The sequence below is a fragment of the Ammodytes marinus genome, assembly GCF_949987685.1.
Source record: "Ammodytes marinus genome assembly, chromosome: 1".
In the NCBI taxonomy this organism is placed as follows: domain Eukaryota; kingdom Metazoa; phylum Chordata; class Actinopteri; order Uranoscopiformes; family Ammodytidae; genus Ammodytes; species Ammodytes marinus.
The window spans coordinates 25,913,831-25,937,628 of record NC_137230.1 but is presented as its reverse complement, the minus strand read 5'-3'; the positions used below and the strand labels follow the sequence as shown (position 1 = coordinate 25,937,628).

Genomic DNA, 23,798 nt, shown 5'->3' with positions numbered 1-23,798 from the left:
TGTGTGTGTGTGTGTGTGTGTGTGTGTGTGTGTGTGTGTGTGTGTGTGTGTGTGTGTGTGCGTGTGTGCGTGTGTGTGTGTGTGTGTGTGTGTGTGAATGAGAAAATAAATGTGATAGAATAGAAAGCGGAGGAGACATGATACATGATTTCCTGTTTTCAAACGCACAGCTGTGTGCTTTGGTGATGCTCCATGCACACAACGGTTTTTTCCTTTATTTAAAAAAATGTAAGGGCACAAAAAAGCAAACAAATGGCAAATAAAGCAAGATTAAATGTGTCCTTCTCTTCATTGAGCTGTTTACAACCTCATCTCCCCCCTTTTCTTCCAATGGCAAATAAGAATTAAGATTCCACTTAAGAACTCACAATAGAATAGGCTTCTCAGTTACAAGTGAAAGTATTGCATTCAAAAGTGTGCCTTCAGTAGGTAAAACTACAAGAGCATGAGCAAAAAACAATTGTAGACCTACTTATAGATCTGAAATAGCCTACTCAATATGCAGATAGAGGCCCTATTTTAGTGTTATTATATTGCATCATTATACTTAAAAAAGTATTATTATTATTTATGTTGTACTTTGTCTGGGCAGAGCCAATTTAAACCTCTTTGTAATGTGTGGGTCTGTTTTTCTGTTATACCGTAGTTTTTTGTTTGTTAATACCCACCTTGGTAACACTTTACAATAACCTTTAACTATTAAATTAAACGATTAATCTTGTGAAGTAAAAAACACAATATTTATTTCTGAATTGTCGTGGAGTAGAAATATAAAGCGGCATAACAAATACTCAAGTAAAATACAAGTAACGAAAAACATTTACTTTAGTAGACTACTTTTACTAGGCAACTTTCCAGTTTCAACCACTGTGCCCCCCCCCACCCCCTTAAAGCTGGCTAGAGGGGACAATGAATGTTGGCTGCAGCAGAAATGTGATCTCTATGTTATCATTCTCAACGACGTTACTTACTTATGTACGCTTCAGTGAGTTCAATTAACCTTAAACACACATTTGACGTAACTCAGCTTTACTTGATAGCTAAAGTTTCATGTCTACAAATAAAAAAAACATTGCCAGAACAGAATCAAAAAGAAGTGTAACACAAAGAAGGGATCAAAGAGATTTTCAATCAAGATTTATTCACACAATAAAACCATCACTTGAACACCAAACTGCTGCTTAGTGCCTATAGAACTAGATCTGTACACAGGACGGAAAACTGGATCAACATCCATGTCAACAAAGACACAGACTGGATAAATGATCAAGAGCTTGAATAGATCTTTCACAGAAAGAATAAGGTAATAACCATTTAAAAACATGATTAACTCTTATTAAAACCTGGGGAAATCATTGCGCCCACAAAGAAGGAAAAAAAACACTTCCTTTTTCTTTTGACTTCCTAATTTCATGAATAAGATCTTGAAATAATGAGATCTTTACATTGGAATTGCAAGAAAAACTGTTTCTTGATGGAGATTTGGTGACTGACACATATCAGTTTGCTTTTTAATATTAAGAATGACGTCAAAACCTTAAACTGCTGACTGAAGTCAAATTGTTCTCGAAACTGTGGTAATGTTATTTTACAATTATGAGGCATGGAAGCCAAAATATTGAATCACTTTTTCCTTTTAAAAAGAAAAAAGGGATGTGCTTCCTTGTAAAGATTAGGAGACAGGACAGTGATCATTACATCCAGGTAAATATGCATCTTCACATCACAACAGCATGCGTACTTTGCGTATTTTTCTCTTTACACAAATTCCATGGCAAGGCATGTGAACATCAATAGTTTTAGATTCAATAAAAGGTTAATTCCTGATTAGTTCTCCTTTAGGCAAAGTCAATCACAGTACAACAATAGACAGACAGTATGTATCCTATGCACTAAGAGTATTTAACAGCATTACAAACTGAAGTCGCAATCAATCACAGGGCTTGTTTACAGTATTCGGCCATTTTGATCTCACTTTTCGTTCAAGAGGGGACACATTAATAGCAGAATAGTCTGAATATATCCTTACTTTGATAAGTAAGCTTTTTTTCTCATCCAGGCATCAAATCAGAAGGACACAGTAACATCAAATCGCTCTTTTCTGCAAAGCTGTCAGATATTCAAAGCTGATTTCAACTACTTCATTTAGTTTGAACTCAAACAGAGCATGGTACTTTTCTGAAAGTATTTTCAAACAAACTGTACTTTGCACTCCATGACGTTACGTTGAGAAAGACTGCATGTTGACGTTGTGCTTTAGTGGTCACTGCCAACTGCCACCTCTTATTGCAACAGGAGGCAGCTGGTTTAAAAATACATTTACAGTAAAGCAAGTGCCTTTCGATGAGCACCTTGGACAAAGTATAATATATCACCTCTAAAAAGATTAGCATAGCTTTTGAAAAATTTAATCTTACTTTCATATGGTCACACAAATCAAACATTTTCATTTATAATAAGAGTGGTATACCCCATTTTAATTTATGTCTGGTAAAATCTCACATTTAATACTAATGAAAAAAAATATGTACAAAGGACAAAAAAAATGGATGTGTTTGTGAAAAGAAAACGTCACAGCGTCCAAATACACTGCATTTAGTTCTTATTAAGTATACTGATCTGTGCAGAAACAAACAATACAGAACTAAACATATATGACCATAGTCCTGTCTACAGTGATTGCATTGATGAGCATTAGTCATTAGAATAAAATACACTCTGAGTGATATATACACCACAGTCTAGCACTAGCATATTAACTCATTTTAACGTATAAAAACATACATAAAGGAACATAGACTGAGGTTATTTTGCGTTGTCCTGCATTTATCCTGCGTTTTATAAAATGTGCCAGGTCCACATTTTTCACAGTAACACGGTCAGAAGACCACACGTACACATTTAGCTGGACCAACAGGGCAGAAGATGACTGGATACACTATTCATGCCATTTTGTTTTTCCACGTTACATTTATATTGTAATGTGGTGTTTCTGGTGCAAAGTGTTGAGCTTTATCTACTCTCTTGAGTTCAGAAAAGAGCGCTGTAGCCACATAACTGGACTGGGCCAGACTTTGGTGAATATACTGCATGTTTCTCCAATGGTGATGCACCAAGAGGGAGATTTGAGAATTGAAAAGCTGAATTGTACACGAAATGTATATTGTGTCATCAATTCTGGAAGCCAGCTGTGCAGGCAATCTGGAAAGGCTACTTGTCTTACAAGCTCTACCAGGTTGAGCTAATTTCCTGCAAAATCATATCTTACTGTATTTAATTAACATGCTCTACGTTTTGGTGGACTTCACCCAATTCTTAAAGTAGGCGGGTTGATTAATTTAAGAAAGGCATGCCTGAAATACTTTTGCGCAGAATTCTGAAAAAAATCAGATGATAGGAGAGAGGGTGCAGGTAAGCTGATATTTAAACCAGCCTTTATAAGCCATTTAAGTGCAAAATAATATCAGCGATCCTTTTTTCCCTCTTGCAAACAGTATGTGTTTTGTGTGGCAGCGTTTTCTATCTATAGGAGTGACGTTGGATGAAGGTTAGAGTGGTAACCAGTCAAAGGAAGCTTTTGGGAAGCTGTGTTTGTGCGTGTGTCTGTGTGTCAGTGCATTTGTTGCAAATTTGCTGCTGAGCCTCAATTGAAGCAGCTGTTAAAACTCTTCTTCCTACACAGCAGTCTTTTTTTTTGCCATCGACCCCTTTGCCTGCTTGTGTTCTCACTGTTGTATGATGGCACTTTCTTTATGTGGGCTACTGAAAACACCGACTCAGTACTCCGCAGGCGCTCATCTTATAAGTAACATCTTTGAGTCTTGAAGGAGCCAGAGAGCTCCATTCATTTATCAAGTACAGAGTTAGTGTTAGCATGATTGCTATCTCCCACGCAGACCTTGGATAGGTTTTTCAATTCTAAAATAATAATCATCTTTACTCTGGATCTTGGCTGTCGGTTACCCTATCTGACCATGTGGAGTAGAGCTTGTGTGCAGCCTCCTCAGGACTGGACTTGATGGGGTTTCCTCAGCTTGTCTCCAGGGGCTGGGGCAGGTCTTCTTCTTCCTGAATGGTGGCATCAGTCAGTTCTTGACTCCAGTAGTTGCATTGTCCAAAGGTGTCAGAGCGGGGGAACTCTGCTCCCTCATCTCTAACCAGGAGCGGGAAGACATGGTCCACAACCTCACACAGACGCCCATAGCTGAAAGGGAGGCACACAGACATTTAGTCAAACATCTTTGTATGAGCATATCCAGAGTCGAATTACATTGATAAAAATCATGAGAAATGGAGAATACAGCTTACGAGGAGATATTGGTTTTAGCATGCTCCTGTATCAGCTCCCCCTTGGGATTGACAGTGAAAATCCTGTTCAGAGGAACGCCCACCTCCTTATAGGAATACACATCCTGAAATCACCAAAAAAAAACAATCAGCATCACTAAAGTAAGAGGCATTGAGATCATACAGTTGTGACACGGCTGAAATATGAACGAGTGATTTCACAAATTCACATTTCTACAAATAATGTTTTTTATTACAATGGCATTTGATAAATAACAACATTTTTCCCTCGACGTCAAGACCCGAACTGTTCTTCAACATAGCCCTCTTGTTACATGCTTGCGTCTGCTCATGTGCAGTAGTCTCACCGTAGCTCTGTTGCCAAAAGCAGCGTAGAAAGGTTCAGTGTTTGGGTAAAAAAGGTGCTTTATGTCTCCGAGACACTCGATCTTGAACCTCTCTGGTTTCTTCTCAATCACCTCCCTACAAGACATGACATGACATTGAGCACATTTAACATATCTGCCTGGAAAAACTTCCTGGAGCTTATCCATGTATACTTATCGGTTCCCATGTTATTGTTTTGAAAGTGGTTCATAAGCTAATAGATGCTAAATGAAATAAAAAAATGACAATTGACAATCTCTTAAATTGCACTTCAAATGTTTGAATATGACCAAAGCAATGTTCCAACAAATGTCATTAATTGTGCATGTCCAAATAAGAGAAAAACATTCCTCATCAGTCAGCCTCTGTACTGTACATGCTAGGCTACTGGTTTAACATTGATAAAAATACATATTATACAAAACAATGAAATTAAAACAATTACAAGAAAATAATGAATGACTATTGTTGAATTTTTTTTGTTTATGGCCCTATAAAAAAAACAATTTATGTACACGTGTGTCTGACCTGTGCAAGGCAGAAAAAAGACTGCTGGGGCTGAGTAGCACTGGGCCCACTGGCAGCATTGTTCCTCTCTCATTGACCCAGTTCAGGTAACCTCGCGTAATATCAGCCATGCCAATGGCCCTTGCCGAGCAGTACATGAATTTATATCCATTCCTGAAACAGAGAGAGAGAGACAGAGAGACAAAGAGAGAGCTTGTATGTAGCCGTGTTTAAATAAAAAAAATATTAGAATGATGACCAGCCATTACATGCAGTCTAGTTAAAAGCAAACACACAAAGAACAAATAAATGTGATATATGTATCTCAGAAGCAGCTTGAGCCAGATTTCCTTAGCTCTACAACTGTGTTGTGTAAACTGTGTTGAAGAGTGTAAGGTAGCACTCACTGGCTGACTTTGTGGTAGAGCCGTGCGATATCCTGGTGGGTCCAGTCTTTGCCCAGCGTGGGGAGGATGTGACCCAGGGTGTCGGACCTACAGCGTCACATGAGAGAGGCAACATCACTTAACCATACAAATGGTCATATTTAAGCTAAATAGAGACACACCCCCAACATGAAATCTCTGTCAAGCCTGACATCTTGTGGTGAGGAGCTGAAACTGAACTGTCTTCTGTTTAGAGACTGGTTTGTCTATTGGCTAATAACATTGAAACCGTCTTGCTTGCCCTCACCTGGTGATTGTTCCATCTATATCAGAGATGACTATCTTGTCATCCCAGCTCCAAAGATAGATTGTACCGTTGCAGCGGCAGGTTCCCTGATACTGAGTGGTCACGCTGAAAACCACATCATTAGGACCGTCCTTCAGCTGCAGGCTAGCCTGTAAGACACACACACACACACACACACACACACACACACACACACACACACACACACACACACACACACACACACACACACACACACACACACACACACACAGTGTTCCATTCCGTGTTATGTTTGTCATGTTTGTAAGGAAGACATACAATAACATGGGGACATATGGGGTATTCCTCTAATGTAGACAATGTAGGTCATAATAGTTAGAGCGTTGAAAACCATGTTGCTGAAAACTGCTGCCACAATACATAAATTATGAATTGAAACCATGAAGCCACGTTTCCATGGGTTATGGGTAGGATTTATATCCTGAGACTCAAGGCTCAAGGAAACACAAAGGGTCCATGTTTGTTACGTAAGCAGAGAAACATACCAGCTGCTCTGAGGAGAGCCGAAGAGTCTTCTTATAAAAGACACTGCCAGAAGTCATAAGGGGCTCTGGCTGGCGGGACCCTGACGCCTGATTGGACAATCCATGCTCCTCATCACTAGAGGATGACTCATCCTTCATCCTGAAAAATAGAGAAGAGAGAGAATTATGTGGATTCATTTAAAGGATAAAAAATTAATGCGACAAGCAAATAAAGACAAGTATCCATCTTAAGTCACCTATTCACTGAGGCCATAGTGAGTGAGCTCTCCGGGGTGTCTCTGCCTCCTTCTGTCACTGAATCCTAAAGTGCACAAAGGTCATAACGGGCTTAGGCAACTGAAACATTATGTTTTTTAAATAAGGCTCCCAGCCTACGCCTCCTTTCCTGATGGAGGCGTAATGAATATATTAAGGATATTAATGTGAGTATCTGGGTAGCCTACTTACTGATTTGGAGTCACTGTTCCTGCTCCTCCATGAGAACCACCAGCCTCCTCCTTTCTTTGGCATCTTCTCCTTCATGATGTTCTCCACTGAGGCCTGGACACAACCGTGCACATACAACTCAAAAATGACTGAAAATGTAACTCAAAATTGACAAAATAAATAAATAAATACAACATAAACTGCAGCAGAGAAATGAACAGAAAGCATACAAATAACAAAATGTAAAGTAAAACATACCAAAAAGCACATTTCAAACCACACTGAACACCAAAATTAAGGTGAAAATTCACTGGCACACAAACAAAGAGCAAAGGGTGCAAAGTAAAACCTTAAAGGAAACGGTTTCGGAATATTGTGACTTAATAGAGGTGGAGAAAAATTGGAAAAATACATTCCAAGAGGAGAAAGAGAGAGACATGCAAGAAAGTTTGAAAATAGTGGGAAATGATGACAAAAGATAAAACAGGCAGACAAAGCCATGCCCTGACCATAACACAAGCAAAACGAGACAACATCGTACAGGCTGGGAAGAGCTGGGGCCAAACAGGCCAGGGAGGCAGTATGTGAAGAGGCCAAAGGCAGAAATCACATAACTCAAGCACCAATACTTAGTACACACAAACATCGGGTGGATGGTGTGGAAAACAAGAAATTTAAATAAAAGGGAAAAAAATGAGGAGGGGGATAAAGATTATTCTAGAGTTAGGAGAACAGTTAGATATAAAACCATATTTAATTCTGGTTTAAGACCAGCAGCTTCCTGATGTGTGTTCACTTACCAACATATACGACTACACAGTTTCCATAACAACAATGTCTTAATCAAATATCATATCTACTGTGCAACAATAACCCAAATGATTGACTATGAGAGTCAGAATCAGGTAGCATTTGGTTGAATTTCATTCATGAAATTGTAAGAGGGCACCGGCAAATGACAATACTGAACCAAAGTGAAACATCAGATTAAAGATTTAGTTGCAAAATGCTGGGAATGCACAGGACAAAGTGATGCAGGGGGTTGCAGAACACTCACAGATATCACACACACCACTTCACAATTAATAATGCTAGCATAATGTCATTCAAAAAATTAAGGGATATGATATAGTTATTTGAATTTTTTTTAGGGCACAACATAACCATGAAGGGAAAACATGTTGTAGCTCAAAGTGGTTCATTCTTATCCCACAATCAAAAAAAGAAGGGCTCAACAAAACTGGGGCTAAATATCCTGTTCTGACCCAAAAATAAAATAAATACGATATGATGAATTTTATAAAATAAGCTATTACACAGTACATAAAGTACCATTTGAAATGTGATTATTCTGATTATGCTATTGTTGATAAAACTGGCGACACTGATAAAACAAATCAGAGTATTTTTTTCCACCACTGATGCCATAAAATAATTACATAAATCTTACAGTCAACTGTTAACAACTGAGATCATGTATTAGTTCATTTCTGCAGTGGTCTTACCTGCGGTAGTGGTTTCTGATAGACCTGCATGGCCAACATGACAGGAGCTGCTGTGCTCCAGTTGTAGTACCTACAGTAGACGACAGAGAGAGAGAGCTATAAGCACTTGGTGCCAAGTAGTGCCAAGAGTTAAAATAGCACTCCATTGTTTGTTTGTCAAAATAATGATGTGTTCAGACAACTAAAAGAGACAAATGACCAGAATGGTGTAATACATACTTGTTTCCTATCTTGACCACCAGGTTAGGGTCATCAATAAGAGAGGGGTTTTCAGAAAACTGCTTGAAGGAAATTGCCCTCTCCTGGAACTGCTCTGTGGCATGAAAAACACACACACATACACTCAAACTTGGTACATACGTATATGGGACATACCGTACATTTTAAATCTAACGCAACAGTAAATGATTTGTTTGTGTCCTCACGTCATTGCCTCCTTGCACAATCCTTATCCTACCTCTTGTGATCTCCCTGTTGTCAGTGAGTCCTCCGCACAAAGAGATTGCGACATGAGGCAGATCCCCTATATGGTCAGATAAACTGTCCACACCGCTGTCCATCCCACTGCTGCCAACTGACTGTGGGGACTGGTCAGCACTCCGCACTGCCATCATCATATCTGAGTCCCCCTTCATTGAGCCACTGCCTCCATCACTGATGAGAGAGAGAAACACACACACATACACACACTGTCAAATACGCACCTCTCTGAAAAGTATTGTTGAGAGGGTGTAGGTCAGATTGATAATTTTAGGTTTACATAAACATTTGTTTTAAAGGTGGAGTCAGCGATTCTGGAGAGCGCTTGTTGTCAAAGTCAGTAAATATCTCCTCACAATCCACGCTACCAGTCCGTAATGTGTGTGCACTGAAAACAAGTGTATAGGGTCCAGGCTGTATAGTGACAATAAGCATTCTCCAGAATCAATGACTCTAATTTAAGTACCTTAAGATTAGTTGCTAATTTTCGCAGTTTTCACTTCATCTTTCCTGCTTCGCTCCACCCCAGAATGTCTGGCCAATGAATGAATGACCTCAGATCACGTGTGGTTTTACTTCTTAATGCTGGTTCACTTGCAAAAGGGGCAATATGAAAGTGGACCACACCAAACAAAAAAAATCTAAACTCTATTTGGTCTGGACCAAAGCAAGTGAACTAGCGGACTTTCCCTGTGTGAATACACCCTTAGGAATCCTGCTGAGGAGCTTTATTTGTGGCCACAGATGAGGTGGATTACACCAAATGTAAGACCTACAGAAGTTGTGGTTATTTTGGGTGGAGTGTGTTTTGTACTCATGAGAAGGCATGCACAATCAGGTTTCGGTACATGCTAATGTCTTTTACTGAACCTTTTTGGGAAGTAGAGAGCAGCTACTTCAGGCTCCAAGTCTGTAATGTCATCCAGGTATATGCCATCAGAGCCCAGGTGTTGGCTTCGCTTTTCTATTAAAGAGAAAATATCACACATTACCAGACATAAAAGATGATCCTACATCATGTAGACACTTTGAGGTCAAGCAAATCCTTGGTATTGTTTGACGTAAGGGTGCTAATACCTTTCTTTTTGGAGGGAGAATCCGTTCTTCTGATGGGACTTCCTCTGTTCCCGCCTTCGTCAACATGATCGGTGAGAACCCTCTGGGACACTGAGCAGGCTGTAAGACCCTCCATCTCTGCACACAATGGCCCAATACTGATCACATCTCCCCCTAAGGAATAAACAAACAGTAGAAAGTTACTAAATACATAATAACAAACTACTCCGTCACCAGGATAAACTGGTGGGTTAACCTCCAGCGAAGGATTCTGCAAAGGTCTGTCACTATATTTACCCGTTGAATCATGCTGTCCTGTGGATTTATGGTTCATCAATGGAAAGGTTAATGTGTCACTGTGTCTGAGAAGTCACTTTTAAAAAAACTAAAAATTCAAATATATCATCACCGGAGGTCACTAAAGAGGAAGTGCTGCAAAGCTGAAAGAGAGGTTGTTACACAAGCAAAACAGGAGCGGCATTCAGCTTGATATATGAGCGATAATAACAAAATTGACATTATTTTGTATCAAAACATTGAACGCAATATTGTGGACCAAATAACTACCTTGCTCTCCTGCAGCCCTTTCCCCAGTCTTAGTCGTTAGTCCATTTTTGCTTTCTTCAGTGTCCTTTTCCCCGCGGTGAGCAGCTGTTGTCTCCCCCGGCTGGGGGACATAGAGATTGAGGGAGGGGGGTCCGGGGTCAGTGATGGCTCTGAAGTGAGTGCTGGCAGACAGCGGGATGGAGAGAGCTGGGGCAGGGCCCTGCTTTTGGAGGGAAGCCAGGAAGGCCGGCTGTTCGAGAGAGAGAGATTCAGGATTAAAAACCTTTCATACAATATTTATTATTATTATAATAATAATAATAATAATAATTATTATTATTATTATTTATTTATTTATTTTATAGTTGAGCATTTTCCTATCTTTACTTCCCTTATCTCCAATTTAGTAAATGTGCTTATTATCAGATGAGAAGATAGATTCAACTCTCATGTCTATCTGGGACAAATGTAGCTGGAACCAGCAGTCTGTTAGTACGTTTTTGACTTTTGTTTTTTTATGCCTTACTATTTCCTGGCAAATGCTTATTACATTATTCATCTTCAACAATACGCTTATTGGAAGCGCTGGTAGGTAGATTAGTTCTGTCTGTTTCCAGTCTTCATGCTTAACTAAGCTAGCAGGCTGCTTGCGGTAGCTGCATATTTCTGACAGTGGTATCAATATTCTCATTTAACACACTGAAAGAAAGGTATTCCATTAATAATAGTAGTGAAATACTTACGATCAGAATATGTAGAACCAACATAACATACATTAAGGTTATGAAATCTGAATGAAATATGGTCTAATATGCTGAGGTATTCTCTAGAGTGTGTATATACCTGGGCAGCCTGTGGCAGCTCCCCCCAGGTCCACAGCATGTCTGGGTTGTCTTTGTTCTGATTGATAAGCTCGGAGTCGCTCTTCGGTGTCGATGAACGTGAATCATCGTCGAGGCTGGTCATAAAAGTGTAAAATACAGCAATTTAATAAAAAAAAAATCCAAATACTATATCTGAGTGAAAATGTGTGCTTTTTCTCATTAACGCATGAAACGTTTTCAAACGTTATATTATTCAGAGAGGCTGAAATTAGACGTAATACCTGACATGAGGAGAGAATTGAGCTGTTCGCTGAGGACAGGAGATGGACAGACCACAATGTGCAGGGATGGAGAGACTCTCCTGAACAACATTACTACAGGAAGATAAAAAAGACACAGAAAACCACAGAGAAAAACAAAAAAGGAGACGTGGAGAGGGAGGGAAAGAGAGAGTGAGAGACACTTAATCATTATTATCTACTCATTGTGAAAGCAGAAACTATATCAAAAATGCTAAATACGACATGAACAGTATAAACAAAGATCACAATGGAGACTAAAAAGAGTTTACTAGACACTGACTATAAGGATATATTTATCATATAGTGGTTCTGCGTGTGTTTTACCTCTGTGAACGGGTCCAATCAGTGCTGAGGTGTGCGTTGGCTTTAGACCCCAGATCACCGTACACAGGTCTGATCATAAACACACATAAGCAAGAACATGTCAGTCAAAAACACAGAAATGATATAACAACTTGTGCCCACACATACACACATCATCTGCAAGTCCAAACAAAGTAAAACAAGTCATTTGTGTATGTCATATCAATGTCCTGAAAAGATTTGAAACACCAGTAATAGTCATGTCTTTAGGGGTTTCAGGAATGTTCCCGCCATGCCATTTAATGACGCCTATGAGCCAATGTTTCACAAAGACAGAGAACACTGTGGGAACAGGACAAATCCCTACACACACATGCAGGCAGACGTAAATGTAAAAGTAATGGTTTGAGTTGGGCGGGCTCAGCTGGAGAAAGGTGTACTTTACTTTGCTTGCACTTACTACAACGTACTAGCAACAATTGAATCTGAATTTGAAGACAGTTGGTGAGTTGTTTGCTCACTATGAATCAAATCTACCACACCCACTGAGTCAATAGGAAGACGCCGGGTTGAGTTTTTTTTTGTTTTGTTGAGTTGAATGCCAATGCCAGCTTGCTCACAATAACAACATTATGCTGATGTTTAGCAGGTATAATGTCACTGTGTCAGTTTAGCATGTTAACTTAAGTAATAAAATAAGTAATTTAAACAAAACACAATGTACACCTGAGGCTATTGAGAATATCAGAATTTTGTAAGTACACATATTTTTGGTCGTAAATGTGAGCGTTGAACCAGATGATGGCGCTACAAGATGAGTAAGGGGATCACCACGTCTTTATAAGCAATTACAAGCGAGGCATGAATGTTTTATTAAAAAAAATATCGTAAACCTTCCAAAAGTTGTGGAGATATTTATATGATATAGATGCTGCTAGTGTGACTAAAGATGGACATTTACCAATTTGAGCATTGACACAATGTCCTCAGTTGACAGGGCTTTTTTGTATTACTGTTCTTCTGATGAATGTGATGCAAATGCACAAGGCCCTTTTTTAGATTGCTTACACACACATTCCTGCATGAAAAACGTAAACACATACACACAGACTCTCTGCTTAACAGAATAGGAAGTTCTTGGCAATAATTCACCAACTTCAAGGAAAACACTTAGACTAAGGTTGCAATGGAGCAGGCTAACTGACATTAAGTAACCTTTCTCTCTCTCTCACACGCGCACACACACACACACACACACACACACACACACACACACACACACACACACACACACACACACACACACACACACACACACACACACACACAGAAAGACACACAGTATTACAGCATACCTAGGGGGATTGATTGCTAACAAATACTGGGAATAATAATTCCTAAAATTCAGATACACCCATTCAAACTAATTATCCTGATGTTCACGCACACACACACACGCACACACCTGCTGCTGCTGTCACCCTCCCTCTCCTCGTCAGAGCTCAAGTCAATGGTAAACATGTCCTCGTCCTCTGAGAACTCTTCCCCGCTCCTCCCTCCTCCTCCGCCTGCCTCTAGCCGTGCCTTCCTCCTCCTCTTCCTCCTCTTCTTTGTCATCCCTCCATCACTTTGCTGCACTCCCAGGCTCTGGACAGGAAGTGAGCCGCAGAGGATGGAGTCTACGTGGTGACAGAGAGAAGCAATCAAAAACAAAGAGCTCACACTTTTTTTGAATTTTTTTTCACAAATTCCAAAATGTACTTTCTCAATGGGTCATACCAAGATGACGAGAACTGCCCCTGCCCAGCTGGGACTCCATTAACTGCCCCCCCGTAGACATGATGGGTGAGGTTGCAAGATAGGACGGAACTATTTCCTGTCAACATAAGAACATGACGGCATTACATTTGGGTCATTGATATGAAGAAAAATAAATAAATAAGAAAAAAATCATTATTCACTTCCCTCGCAAAATAAAATGTAGGGTATTTGTTTGAATATAATAAAAATTTGGGGAAAACAGTTATGGGAAAGAAAACTAGGGTTGCAGCAAAAGTCTACAGAACCAAAGTGGTGGGCCAGACATTTCACCTAGAAATGTGTGACATTTGTCACTGATTGGTTTGATAGCAAAGCTTCTTTTTTTAAATGCGTTTCCAAACAATCTGGTAGTGTTAAGGTTTGAGCTCAGATTGGCTAAATCACACAGATTGGCTCATCACAGTCCACTGTGACTGTGGAAGAGAGAAATGAGAGGGAGATAGAAAGATATATTGATTATCTGAACAGTGTGGACTGACATATGACTTTCAGTGCTTATGTAATAACACAGTCTAACACAGCCCAACTCATTTCGTTGGGAGAGACAAAAGGAAAGTGCTGTGTGGATGTGATAATAGAGCATGTTGATGAGTTAGACATTTTATATTTTCACTTGTAAGGCAATTCAACATAACTCACATCAATTACATGGTGTGTCTGTTTTCTTTTTACAACATAATGATTTATTTCTGCTGGAACATTTCGTGAGTGTTTCACATGTGGTATGTATTTGCCATCAAACAAGCCCCAACAAATCCCCAGACTTAATCTCATACCCAGAGAGGAAGAAAGAAAAGTAGGGTTGGGTAGGAGGAGAGGCACCGAAGATTGGGCCCGATGCCAAATAGGTCCTTAAAAAATGTTGTTGATGTTTTTTCAGCCTGTTCAGGGAGATGATAACTTTTAGACTCTAAGGAGCCTACGACCCCATTTTATTTTAAACCGTACTTAAGCAACCCTCAAGCTGCCGTATGTGACAGTGTTCCATGCTGTGCATGTTTTTCTGTGTGGATGACACACTATGCTGCAATGCTGTACAGTATATGTTGAACCTGCCATCTGCCTTTCTGTCCTCTTGTTTGGCTTCTTCATCTTACTCCTGTTTTACTGTGTACGGGTTGTCTGACCAACTTGTCCGCCTCTGTTTGGACAATGTCAGATCAGTCATCAGTGGCAGCCACTTTCTGACTGCAGTCTATGTGCAACTGACTGTAAATGAAGGTGGATTTGGCAGAGCTATAAAGCCCTCTGGCTGCTTTCCACTGTGTGCAGGAAGAGTCAAGTCAAGTAGATGATTTCCAACTTCCCATGAATCCTTGCCATCACTTAACAGAAACAGTCTATTACTTTCTGCTACATTTGCACACATTGTGCTGCATATACTTACATGTAATGGTGTGGGTGTGTACATTACAAGCTTAAACCTAGGACTTGTGAATGGTTTGGAAAGGTTCCATATCTAGCTTGGCAGATAACTGCTACTGCAGCATATTGGAGCAAAGCAGTTGCCAAGGGCTATGACATTGATTAGGCATTTGTCAAATACATTTTCCTAAACCTGTTGATCCGTTCATTAACAGCCGACAAACTGTTCACAGACATTGTCAGTGACAGTGTCACATTATCAAGGACAAGGACTCCAGAATGAAGTTGTGGGATGAGTGATTCCAGCTTTACACAGCACTTTACTAAGTTTGAGATTTTAGGCAATTGCGCCGCATACACTCCAACTATTAAATTGCATATTATACCACTTCTCTTCTTTCTGCACAGCTTTTTCAAGATGCCTCATGGTGCTGCTGCATGTGGACTGAACCCTGAAGTGTAGTAATCTGCTTCTGTACAAACTATACATCTGAAACATGATCTGAGATCAACTGAGCAATACAACCTTAAAGCAGTATAAACAGCTCTGTTTGGGTATAAGAAAATATTTATGCAACTGCTTTCATAATGTGAGTTTCTTTAACAAAAATGTGTGAACAGCTATCCTCTTTATCGCCAGAACTCAATGTTAGTGTTTCTGTTTCCAAATTCCTCTCTTCAGTAGAAACGCGTTTACGTTTGCTGCAACCTGCATTAGTTTTATAAATGGAATACCTGAACCTGATATACTTTTTGCATTTCTGTTTCATTCTGTTTTTATGTTATCTGTTTTATATTGTCTGGTGTACTCAGTTCCTACTGCCTGTCTGGGCCAGGGTGCTCTTTACTCAAACTATTAAAGTAATGCACGAGTTGTATTCCTTGAGATTTTTTTTGGCCAAGCTTCACACTGGTACTGTATGATGATGACATGCCGTTCCCCATTAAAAGACTCCCAAGCCTCCTTTCAGCAGCTGTCTGGCAGGACTCAGTCTCATGTTGCATCTCGGACTACAGGAGAGGGGAGGTGACACATTTCCGCCTCCTCTGGCCAGGATAAATAGATCAGTCTGAGCCTGATTATTAAAATGACAACGAAATGTATTTGCAGTAAGTGGTGAACTCACTTAGAACTATCACAGTGCAAGAGGGCAAGAATTGAATGCAGTATGTGCCTTATAAGTACCAGTCCAATGCGAGCTCTGCCTGTATTTCAGTTTTTACTGCGTGCCAGTACGATATGTCCCATCCTATATTTGTGTATGTTTACCGGCTCAGAGTACTGACCCTGTCAATCATTACTCACCAGTGTGTTCTCGGTCTCTGTGACGAAAAATGCCTCTCCATTCTCCCCCAGCTTCATTTGCAAACTCACTGGCTCTCCATTCACCTCTATGTCCACCTGCAGGACAGGGGGAAGAGACCTTTAACAAGGTTTGGTCCTCATCAGCATGAATGAAACAATGGAATACAGGAGTATCTCTAGTATGAGAACAGAACACATTACTGTTAATATTCACTTTAAAGCAGCATCATAATGAACTACTGCTTGACTTTTGATAAATACAATATGGTTTCTTTCTGACTGAAGTATATTATTGCGTTACACATTCAATTTCATCAGAATTTTACTGCAACATGTGAACTCGTCATGAAAAGCAAATACTATTTTAAATAGTATATAGGGGCTTTAACTTGTAGAAGGGTATTTTTTACTCACTTTTGTATTGCTAATTTTACTAAAGTAAAGTACCACCACCACTGATAAAAAACATAATCTCTCTGCAGCCTTTTTACATTTTTCTTTTACCCTTGTTTCTCTGCAGTTGTCAGAGTGTAAGTACCTGTGTCCCTGTATAGTACATGAGTTTAAAAGCAGGAAAGAGAGTGAAACCCTGAGCACCCTAAAACCTCACCAGTTTCTCCCGGGAGCGCAGCACACCCATCTTGCCAAAGCGGACGTGGAAAGGGGAGCACTGGAGGGAGCCATCGGGCTGCCGCACCACAATGACGTCTATACATCCAGACAGCGTAGCCGGGTTGAGTCCCCTGTACAGCTCCTTGACCTGCACGAAGACCTGGCCCGCCAACTGACCCACATAGTTCATGGTCTGAAACTGGAGAGGAAAGAGGGAGGGGAAACATTTGTTGCTGATTTCTTTCCCACAAAGAAGTCTCTACTTATTTTTCACTTTTGTTGGATACATACACTTCATTCCTTTATCACACGCAGAGAAACACACACTGGTGGAACATTGTCTGTTTGGAATCAAGCTTTTGACAGATAAGATGTTCCGTGTCATCCTGCCACTTTGATATACACTATTGATGAACTGAGTCCAATTACTGCACGCGCGCGCACACACACACACACACACACACACACACACACTCACACGCACGCACACACACACACACACACACACACACACACTCCAGCCACCCTTGACAATCCCCAATTTTCAGCAGAAAGAAACCATAAACAATGACAGTTTTCACATCATTTTCTCTACGCTTGTGGGTTATGTTATGGCTGATAACTTGTTTGGATTTCTTTTTCTGTCGGTTGAAAACAAAACCAATCTTATTCAAAGGTTTCTTTTCACCCTCTGTAATGCGAAGCCACATCAGGGACAAGAGTGATCATGTGGTGCTGTGCCAGTCGCTCTGATCCACAGCCTCTAATGCTCTCTGTCTAGAATGCCAAACATGGCCCTGGAGAGGAACACAGACAGGGAAACACATTCACTACTAGGCTGTGAGAAGCGTGGGTGTTGAATCGGGAAGGGGGGGGCAGAGAGAGAGAGAGAGAGAGAGAGAGAGAGAGAGAGAGAGAGAGAGAGAGAGGCACAGGGAAGAGAGTAAGAAAATACATTCAGGAGAAATCAGTAGTGTTGTTTATATTTGTTAATACAAACGTTGATATTCCATGTTTACACATTCAAAATGTACTTAAACATAGAAACTAGAGGAATATTATTTATTATATTATATTTTAAAGTTTGTTTGACTCATGGCCCTTTAGCCATGATACCTTATTCGTGGAAGGTACTGCAGGTATGGCATCACAGGTGAAGAAATAGTATTGTGGAGTAGATTGCAAATTGCTTAGGTCACTTTTCATCTGTCATGCAATGCAATGCAACTGTATCAATTTTGTGCCAAACTAATATATGTCAATAGTTGTTGTTTTTTAGCTTCAAACAAGTGTGAAATTGTTTCTGCACATCCAAATTTGCTAATTCACACGGGTTGAAACCCATTCAAAGGACAGTGAAATAACAGAAGAAGAGGAGATTCAGAAAGAGAGCAAGAAAGAGAGCAAGAAAGAAAGAAAGAAAGAAAGAAAGAAAGAAAGAAAGAAAGAAAGAAAGAAAGAAAGAAAGAAAGAAAGAAAGAAAGAAAGAAAGAAAGAAAGAAAGAAACAGAGTCAGATAATAGTGAGGTGAAAAGCAGACACCCAATAACACCCATAAATTGTTGTGAATTGCAGAATGCATACTGAGCTTCATGGCAACTCTAAATCCATCAAACTAAATTTGGTTGTAAAAATTGTCTGGTACATGTCCTTAAACTATTGTATGAACAGAGCCGGCCCAAGCCTTCAGGGGGCCCTAAGCGAAATATGAATAGGGGGGCCCCTCTCCAATTTTAGCGCTGCTGAAATGATAGATCTTTGTTAAATATCATTCACACACCCAGTGTTTTCTGCTAGTGCCTCCATTGTGCAGCTGTCTGTAAATATTAGACAGCCGAGATTCAGACCTCCTAGGGGGGTCCGGGGGTATGCCCCCCCGGGAGATTTTTTTAACCTTTTTAAAGTGAAATGCATGAATCTGGTGCACTTTGAGAGGAAAATTAAGAAGCTAAATCTGAGAAATTTTGTGTGAACAAATAATTTGGAGACACTGGGTCGGATGAATTAGAAGCTATTGAAGATGGACACATGGATTTTCCATAAAAATATTAATATAAAATAAAATATTATGCAGGGTCCTCTGGGTTGGGCTTGGAGCTTTTTTTCTTTTACTGGACATATTTCTCTATAATTTAATGAATGCATTTAAATTCAGTGAGAGGAACGAAGCAGAAGAACTCTGTTGTCCAGCTACTGTATCTTTTTTTTCACAGACGAGGCTGAAATAGGCTATAGACTATACACAGTGCATGGGCAACTGAGGGCAGCCCCATTTCCAATAGTTTTTGAATAAACTCAATACACACTGTGCATGGATGTGAACGTGACATGATCAGATAATTTCTGATTACCTCCCAGATGAACTGATTACATTTTTAGGCTATTAATTATCTAGACCAAAACATTTTATTCCTTTTCTTGTATGATAACTCACATTTGCATAATATGATGTTAATATCAAACACACAAACTAAAAAAAAATATATATATATTATTATTTTTTCTTTTTGAGGGGGCCCCCCTGGCGGTCGGGGGCCCTAAGCGACCGCTTAGTTCGCTTATGCCTCGGGCCGGCTCTGTGTATGAATACAGTTCACTAACATGATAAACCCTTCTATAACTTAAGTAACATCTAGCCATACCAGTTAGTTCTTCCTATCATCAATGTGTACTATAGCAGAAACTACTTCACAGTTAGGTCAGTGGATTATAGATAATAACAATATGCTGCTTCTGGAATTGAAATGTTGAATTTTTCAAAAATGTATTTCAATGCTGTTCACCACAAAAACAGAAATCCATTTACTTGATTTGGAGGTGAATTTCTTAGTGTGACTTATTGCTCAAGAACTGGGAGTGGGACTTTTTGACAATGATTACATATTTGACCCCTTATCTTAGGTTGTCTGTTTATTTGTCTTTGTTTCACAAACACAAACACATGCACATGCCACAGACCTGGTATTACTATCAACACAGGCCACGTGCAAACAGGCAGGGCCATTCATAGACACGCACACACACACCCACTGAAAGTGTCGGCCTCTCTTCCAAGAAATCTCAGTTTAACAGCCAATCACAATGCTTCCTCACGGGGTCATCCCAATGTTCCCAGGGCTCAATGTTCCTCAGATTTATGGCAACAAATGGGACGTTAATTTAATGTCATATCGGGTTTTATGAATAAAATACAGTTGTAAAGTAAACAACACTGAGTTGATATTAATGATACATTCATGATTAGTTAACTTTTTAGTACACCTCAAACGAAGAAGTTAGCAACAACAATGTGGTGGAATTTTCAATGGTAAGCCTTGTATCCCCCTATACGTACATATATTACCCCACTGAGCTCTGGGAACATTTACACACACCTTTCCCCACTACACTACATAATAATAACCCAACATAAGACAACTTATTTAGTGCTGTTCAATGCAATTTGCTTTACTGCTTTACTAAAGATACAACACAGCATTGACCTAACCTTGTAATTTATGAGGCAACAGCACTCTTTAGTCCATAACAATAACATCAAACACCGAAAGAGGCTTCTTAATTAAATGTTAGTCAATATAAAACTTTAGTGCCCCTACACACACACACACGCACACACACACACACACACACACACACACACACACACACACACACACACACACACACACACACACACACACACACACACACACACACTCACAGGCCGAGGGATTAACAGACAGATGATGATATGAAGATTATCCAATAAAATGTATCTGGCAGGGGAAGCAGACTGACACTGAGATTAGGAAACTGATTGCAACAAATTAAAATGTAGCCTATCAGGGGCAGACATAGTTCATTGTATTCATATCTATAGCCTAGTATTTTGTTTTAAAAATACCTATTATAGCATATTCTTTACAAATAGGTAGCCTAACATTTGAGGAAATGTTAAAGCTTCTTTTTGCTACTCAAAACAAACAAACAAACTGGGTTGGACTCTCTGGAACTGTACTAAACTGGTTTGAATCCTACTTAAAGGACAGAGACTACTATGTGTCAATAGGCAATTTCACATCTGAGCGGACACATATTGAATGCGGGGTCCCCCAAGGTTCCATTCTTGGGCCTCTTCTGTTTAACATCTACATGCTCCCACTAGCTCAGATTATGAATAAGAACAAATTATGCTACCATAATTATGCAGACGACACACAAATTTACATAACCATATCACCAGGAGACTACAGTCCGATACAAGCGCTGAGTAAGTGCATTGAACAAATCAATGATTGGATGTGCCAAAATTTCCTTCAATTAAACAACGACAAAACTGAAGTAATTGTCTTTGGTGCCAAAGATGAACAATTAAAAGTCAGCGCACAGCTTACATCTGTTATGCTAGAAACCACACACCAAGCCAGAAATCTTGGTGTTGTCATAGACTCCGACTTGAATTTCAAGAAACACATTAAATCAATTAATAAGTCAGTATACTACCACCTTAAAAACATATCAAGAATTAAAGGACTTATGTCTCAGCAAGATTTAGAAAAACGTGTCCATGCATTTATCTTTAGTAGACTTGACTACTGTAACAGTGTCCTTGCAGGCCTTCCAAAAAAATATATCTGACAGCTTCAGCTAATTCAGAACGCTGCTGCTCGAGTCCTCACTAGGACCAAAAAAGTGAATCACATTACCCCAGTTCTGAGGTCTTTACACTGGCTTCCTGTCACTCAAAGAATTGATTTCAAAATACTGATGTTGGTTTATAAAGCACTAAATGGTTTAGCGCCAAAATACATTACTGATCTGCTGATACGTTATGAACCGTCCAGAGCCCTTAGGTCGTCTGGGACAGGTTTACTTACAGTCCCAAGAGTTAGGACTAAACGAGGAGAAGCAGCTTTTAGTTTTTATGCACCAAATATCTGGAACAAACTCCCAGAAAACTTGAGGTCTGCTGCAACCCTCAGTTCTTTTAAATCGAGTCTGAAGACTTTTCTGTTTCCATTTTAACCTGTACTTTTTATTTTATTTAAATGTTTTACTTATTTTCATTCGCTTTTAAATGTCTTCTAATGTGTTTTATGTATTTTAATCTTGCCCCTGTAAAGCACTTTGAGTGGCCTTGTGTTTGAATTGTGCTATATAAATAAACTTGCCTTGCCTTGCCTTACTCTTCACTGAAGCTGAATGGAACCTCAACATGAGGATGATAATATATTCTTGTGGCCTGCGAGGCTACATGTAAACATCTGCACACGGGCTGACGCTCTGCAGTCTACGCCGCAGCTCCATTCAAACAGCAAAACAACACACAACACCAACGTGAAGGCATCGACCAATGGGTAAAGAGTAGCTATTACAAGTATTTAATACATTTGACAACAGGATTTGTTTGCATTTTTTCTCTAACGGCAGGTTAGAATAGCGTACAGTGCAGCGATCCCACTTACATTATTTAATGATGTCGGTCTTCGCGCATGGATCTTTCCGCCCTGCAAATTAGGCACCAAAGCGCGTCCTCTGCAGTAGGCCAAATTATTAGTCCTTTAACGTTTCAGTGCTTGAATCAAACATAGCCGGTAACGGTCTATGTTTACCCACACGTCTGATCTCCAATCTTCTGCTCAAGGCTGCTTCGCTATTTAAATCGCATCTGAAGTATTCCTCCCACCGCCACCAGAACTGCAAATAAAGAGGGACCCGATTGGCTGAGCCGCAGCTGACGTCACACAGTGTTGACAGATATTGTGTGAGTTTTATGTGTGGTGAGGCTATGTTATTGTGATTTCATCCTATGTCGATGTGCTATTCATCCATGTTTTCCAATACTTCAGCTCACGTTAGGATTTAGAGGTTGTAACTATGAAGCTTTGACATACTAAACAGGGAGAACCCTTCAATAAACTGTTTGAACTTCTGGAAAAGATCTGCAGGGCATTTTGAGCAACATTAATTTATTATATATGAACATATTATAACAAATGAAAACGTGCACCCCTTATTAATGTGGTGTTATTATTCATAATGACAAATTAAGTTTTACTTTGGTTTGTTGTAAGTGATAAACTCTCTGCCTTTTAATAATGTCTAACAATGACTTGGATACTAGCCACAAAGGGATACGACAACTTTCTTCCTATTAATGACTTATCACTGATCTATTAGGCATTCGTATTTATTCATTAACAGTTCATTAAACTCTTAAAACAACTCTAAACAACTCGCTTTTGGTACGGGTGCTTTATCAGAAAGTGTCACCTCCTTTATTTCTATTTTCTCTGATGCAGGTAGTTGCCAGAGAGCTGCCTGCTAAAGCAGCTGTTGTTTTTTTATTCAAGCAGTGTTCACTCTGTCCTGAGCTAAGTTTTGAATAAGTAATAGTATGCTGCAAATATTGCTGCTGCTTTTTTCCCCACAGTGCTGCTATCAAACAGGGCCCCATGAAATCTGCCCAGTGTCATCTATAACATTCAAACACTGAGTGGTCAGATGTCACACAATGAGCTAACAGCAGAGAGAGTAACTGCCATTTTTAATGATGTTTACTGCTGTGCTGCTTACATGTGATTAAAGCGTCACAATACCCTAAATGTTAATGCTTTGAAGTTTGATTTCCTCAGTTCACCCCTTTCAAAGAAAAGCAATACACAGTAAATAATGTAGTAAACAACATGTGAGAACTCAGTCACCCAAACCAAATACTATTTATACAAAGTTGCAGTCGTCATAAGATGAATGTATCCTAGAAGGTTGGCATATGTACATGCAGAAATGGTTTTGGCATTCATTTCCTTCCTGTGTCTAACTGAGGGAAGAGCAACAGCAAACATGATTTTGGTCTTATGAGTAATACAAGT

At 39.6% G+C, this 23,798-nt stretch overlaps 1 protein-coding gene across 1 annotated transcript; it reads right to left on the bottom strand.

Moving 5' to 3' along the window:
• Window positions 1-1,220: 1,220 nt before the first annotated feature.
• Window positions 1,221-22,533, bottom strand: lpin1a (lipin 1a). Its single transcript, XM_080034099.1, has 23 exons — window positions 22,392-22,533; window positions 16,946-17,146; window positions 16,336-16,431; window positions 13,623-13,719; window positions 13,309-13,522; window positions 11,865-11,933; window positions 11,520-11,612; window positions 11,258-11,372; window positions 10,436-10,664; window positions 9,890-10,042; window positions 9,683-9,776; window positions 8,790-8,986; window positions 8,552-8,645; window positions 8,333-8,402; window positions 6,849-6,941; window positions 6,638-6,702; window positions 6,402-6,540; window positions 5,875-6,023; window positions 5,589-5,675; window positions 5,203-5,355; window positions 4,656-4,770; window positions 4,309-4,412; window positions 1,221-4,204 (listed from the first exon to the last, which is right to left on the bottom strand). The coding sequence occupies exons 2-23, from the start codon at window positions 17,135-17,137 to the stop codon at window positions 4,030-4,032; spliced, it is 2,793 nt and encodes a 930-aa protein (XP_079890225.1). The 5' UTR covers window positions 17,138-17,146; window positions 22,392-22,533; the 3' UTR covers window positions 1,221-4,029.
• Window positions 22,534-23,798: the final 1,265 nt, after the last annotated feature.

Coding starts and splice junctions, on each gene's coding strand:
- lpin1a (XM_080034099.1), bottom strand. CDS start 17,137: ATGAACTATGTGGGTCAGTTGGCGGGCCAGGTCTTCGTGCAGGTCAAG. Junction 10,665..11,257: donor AGCTGCCACAGGCTGCCCAG/GTATATACACAC, acceptor TCTCTCGAACAG/CCGGCCTTCCTGGCTTCCCT. Junction 8,646..8,789: donor CAACAGGGAGATCACAAGAG/GTAGGATAAGGA, acceptor TTCATGCCACAG/AGCAGTTCCAGGAGAGGGCA.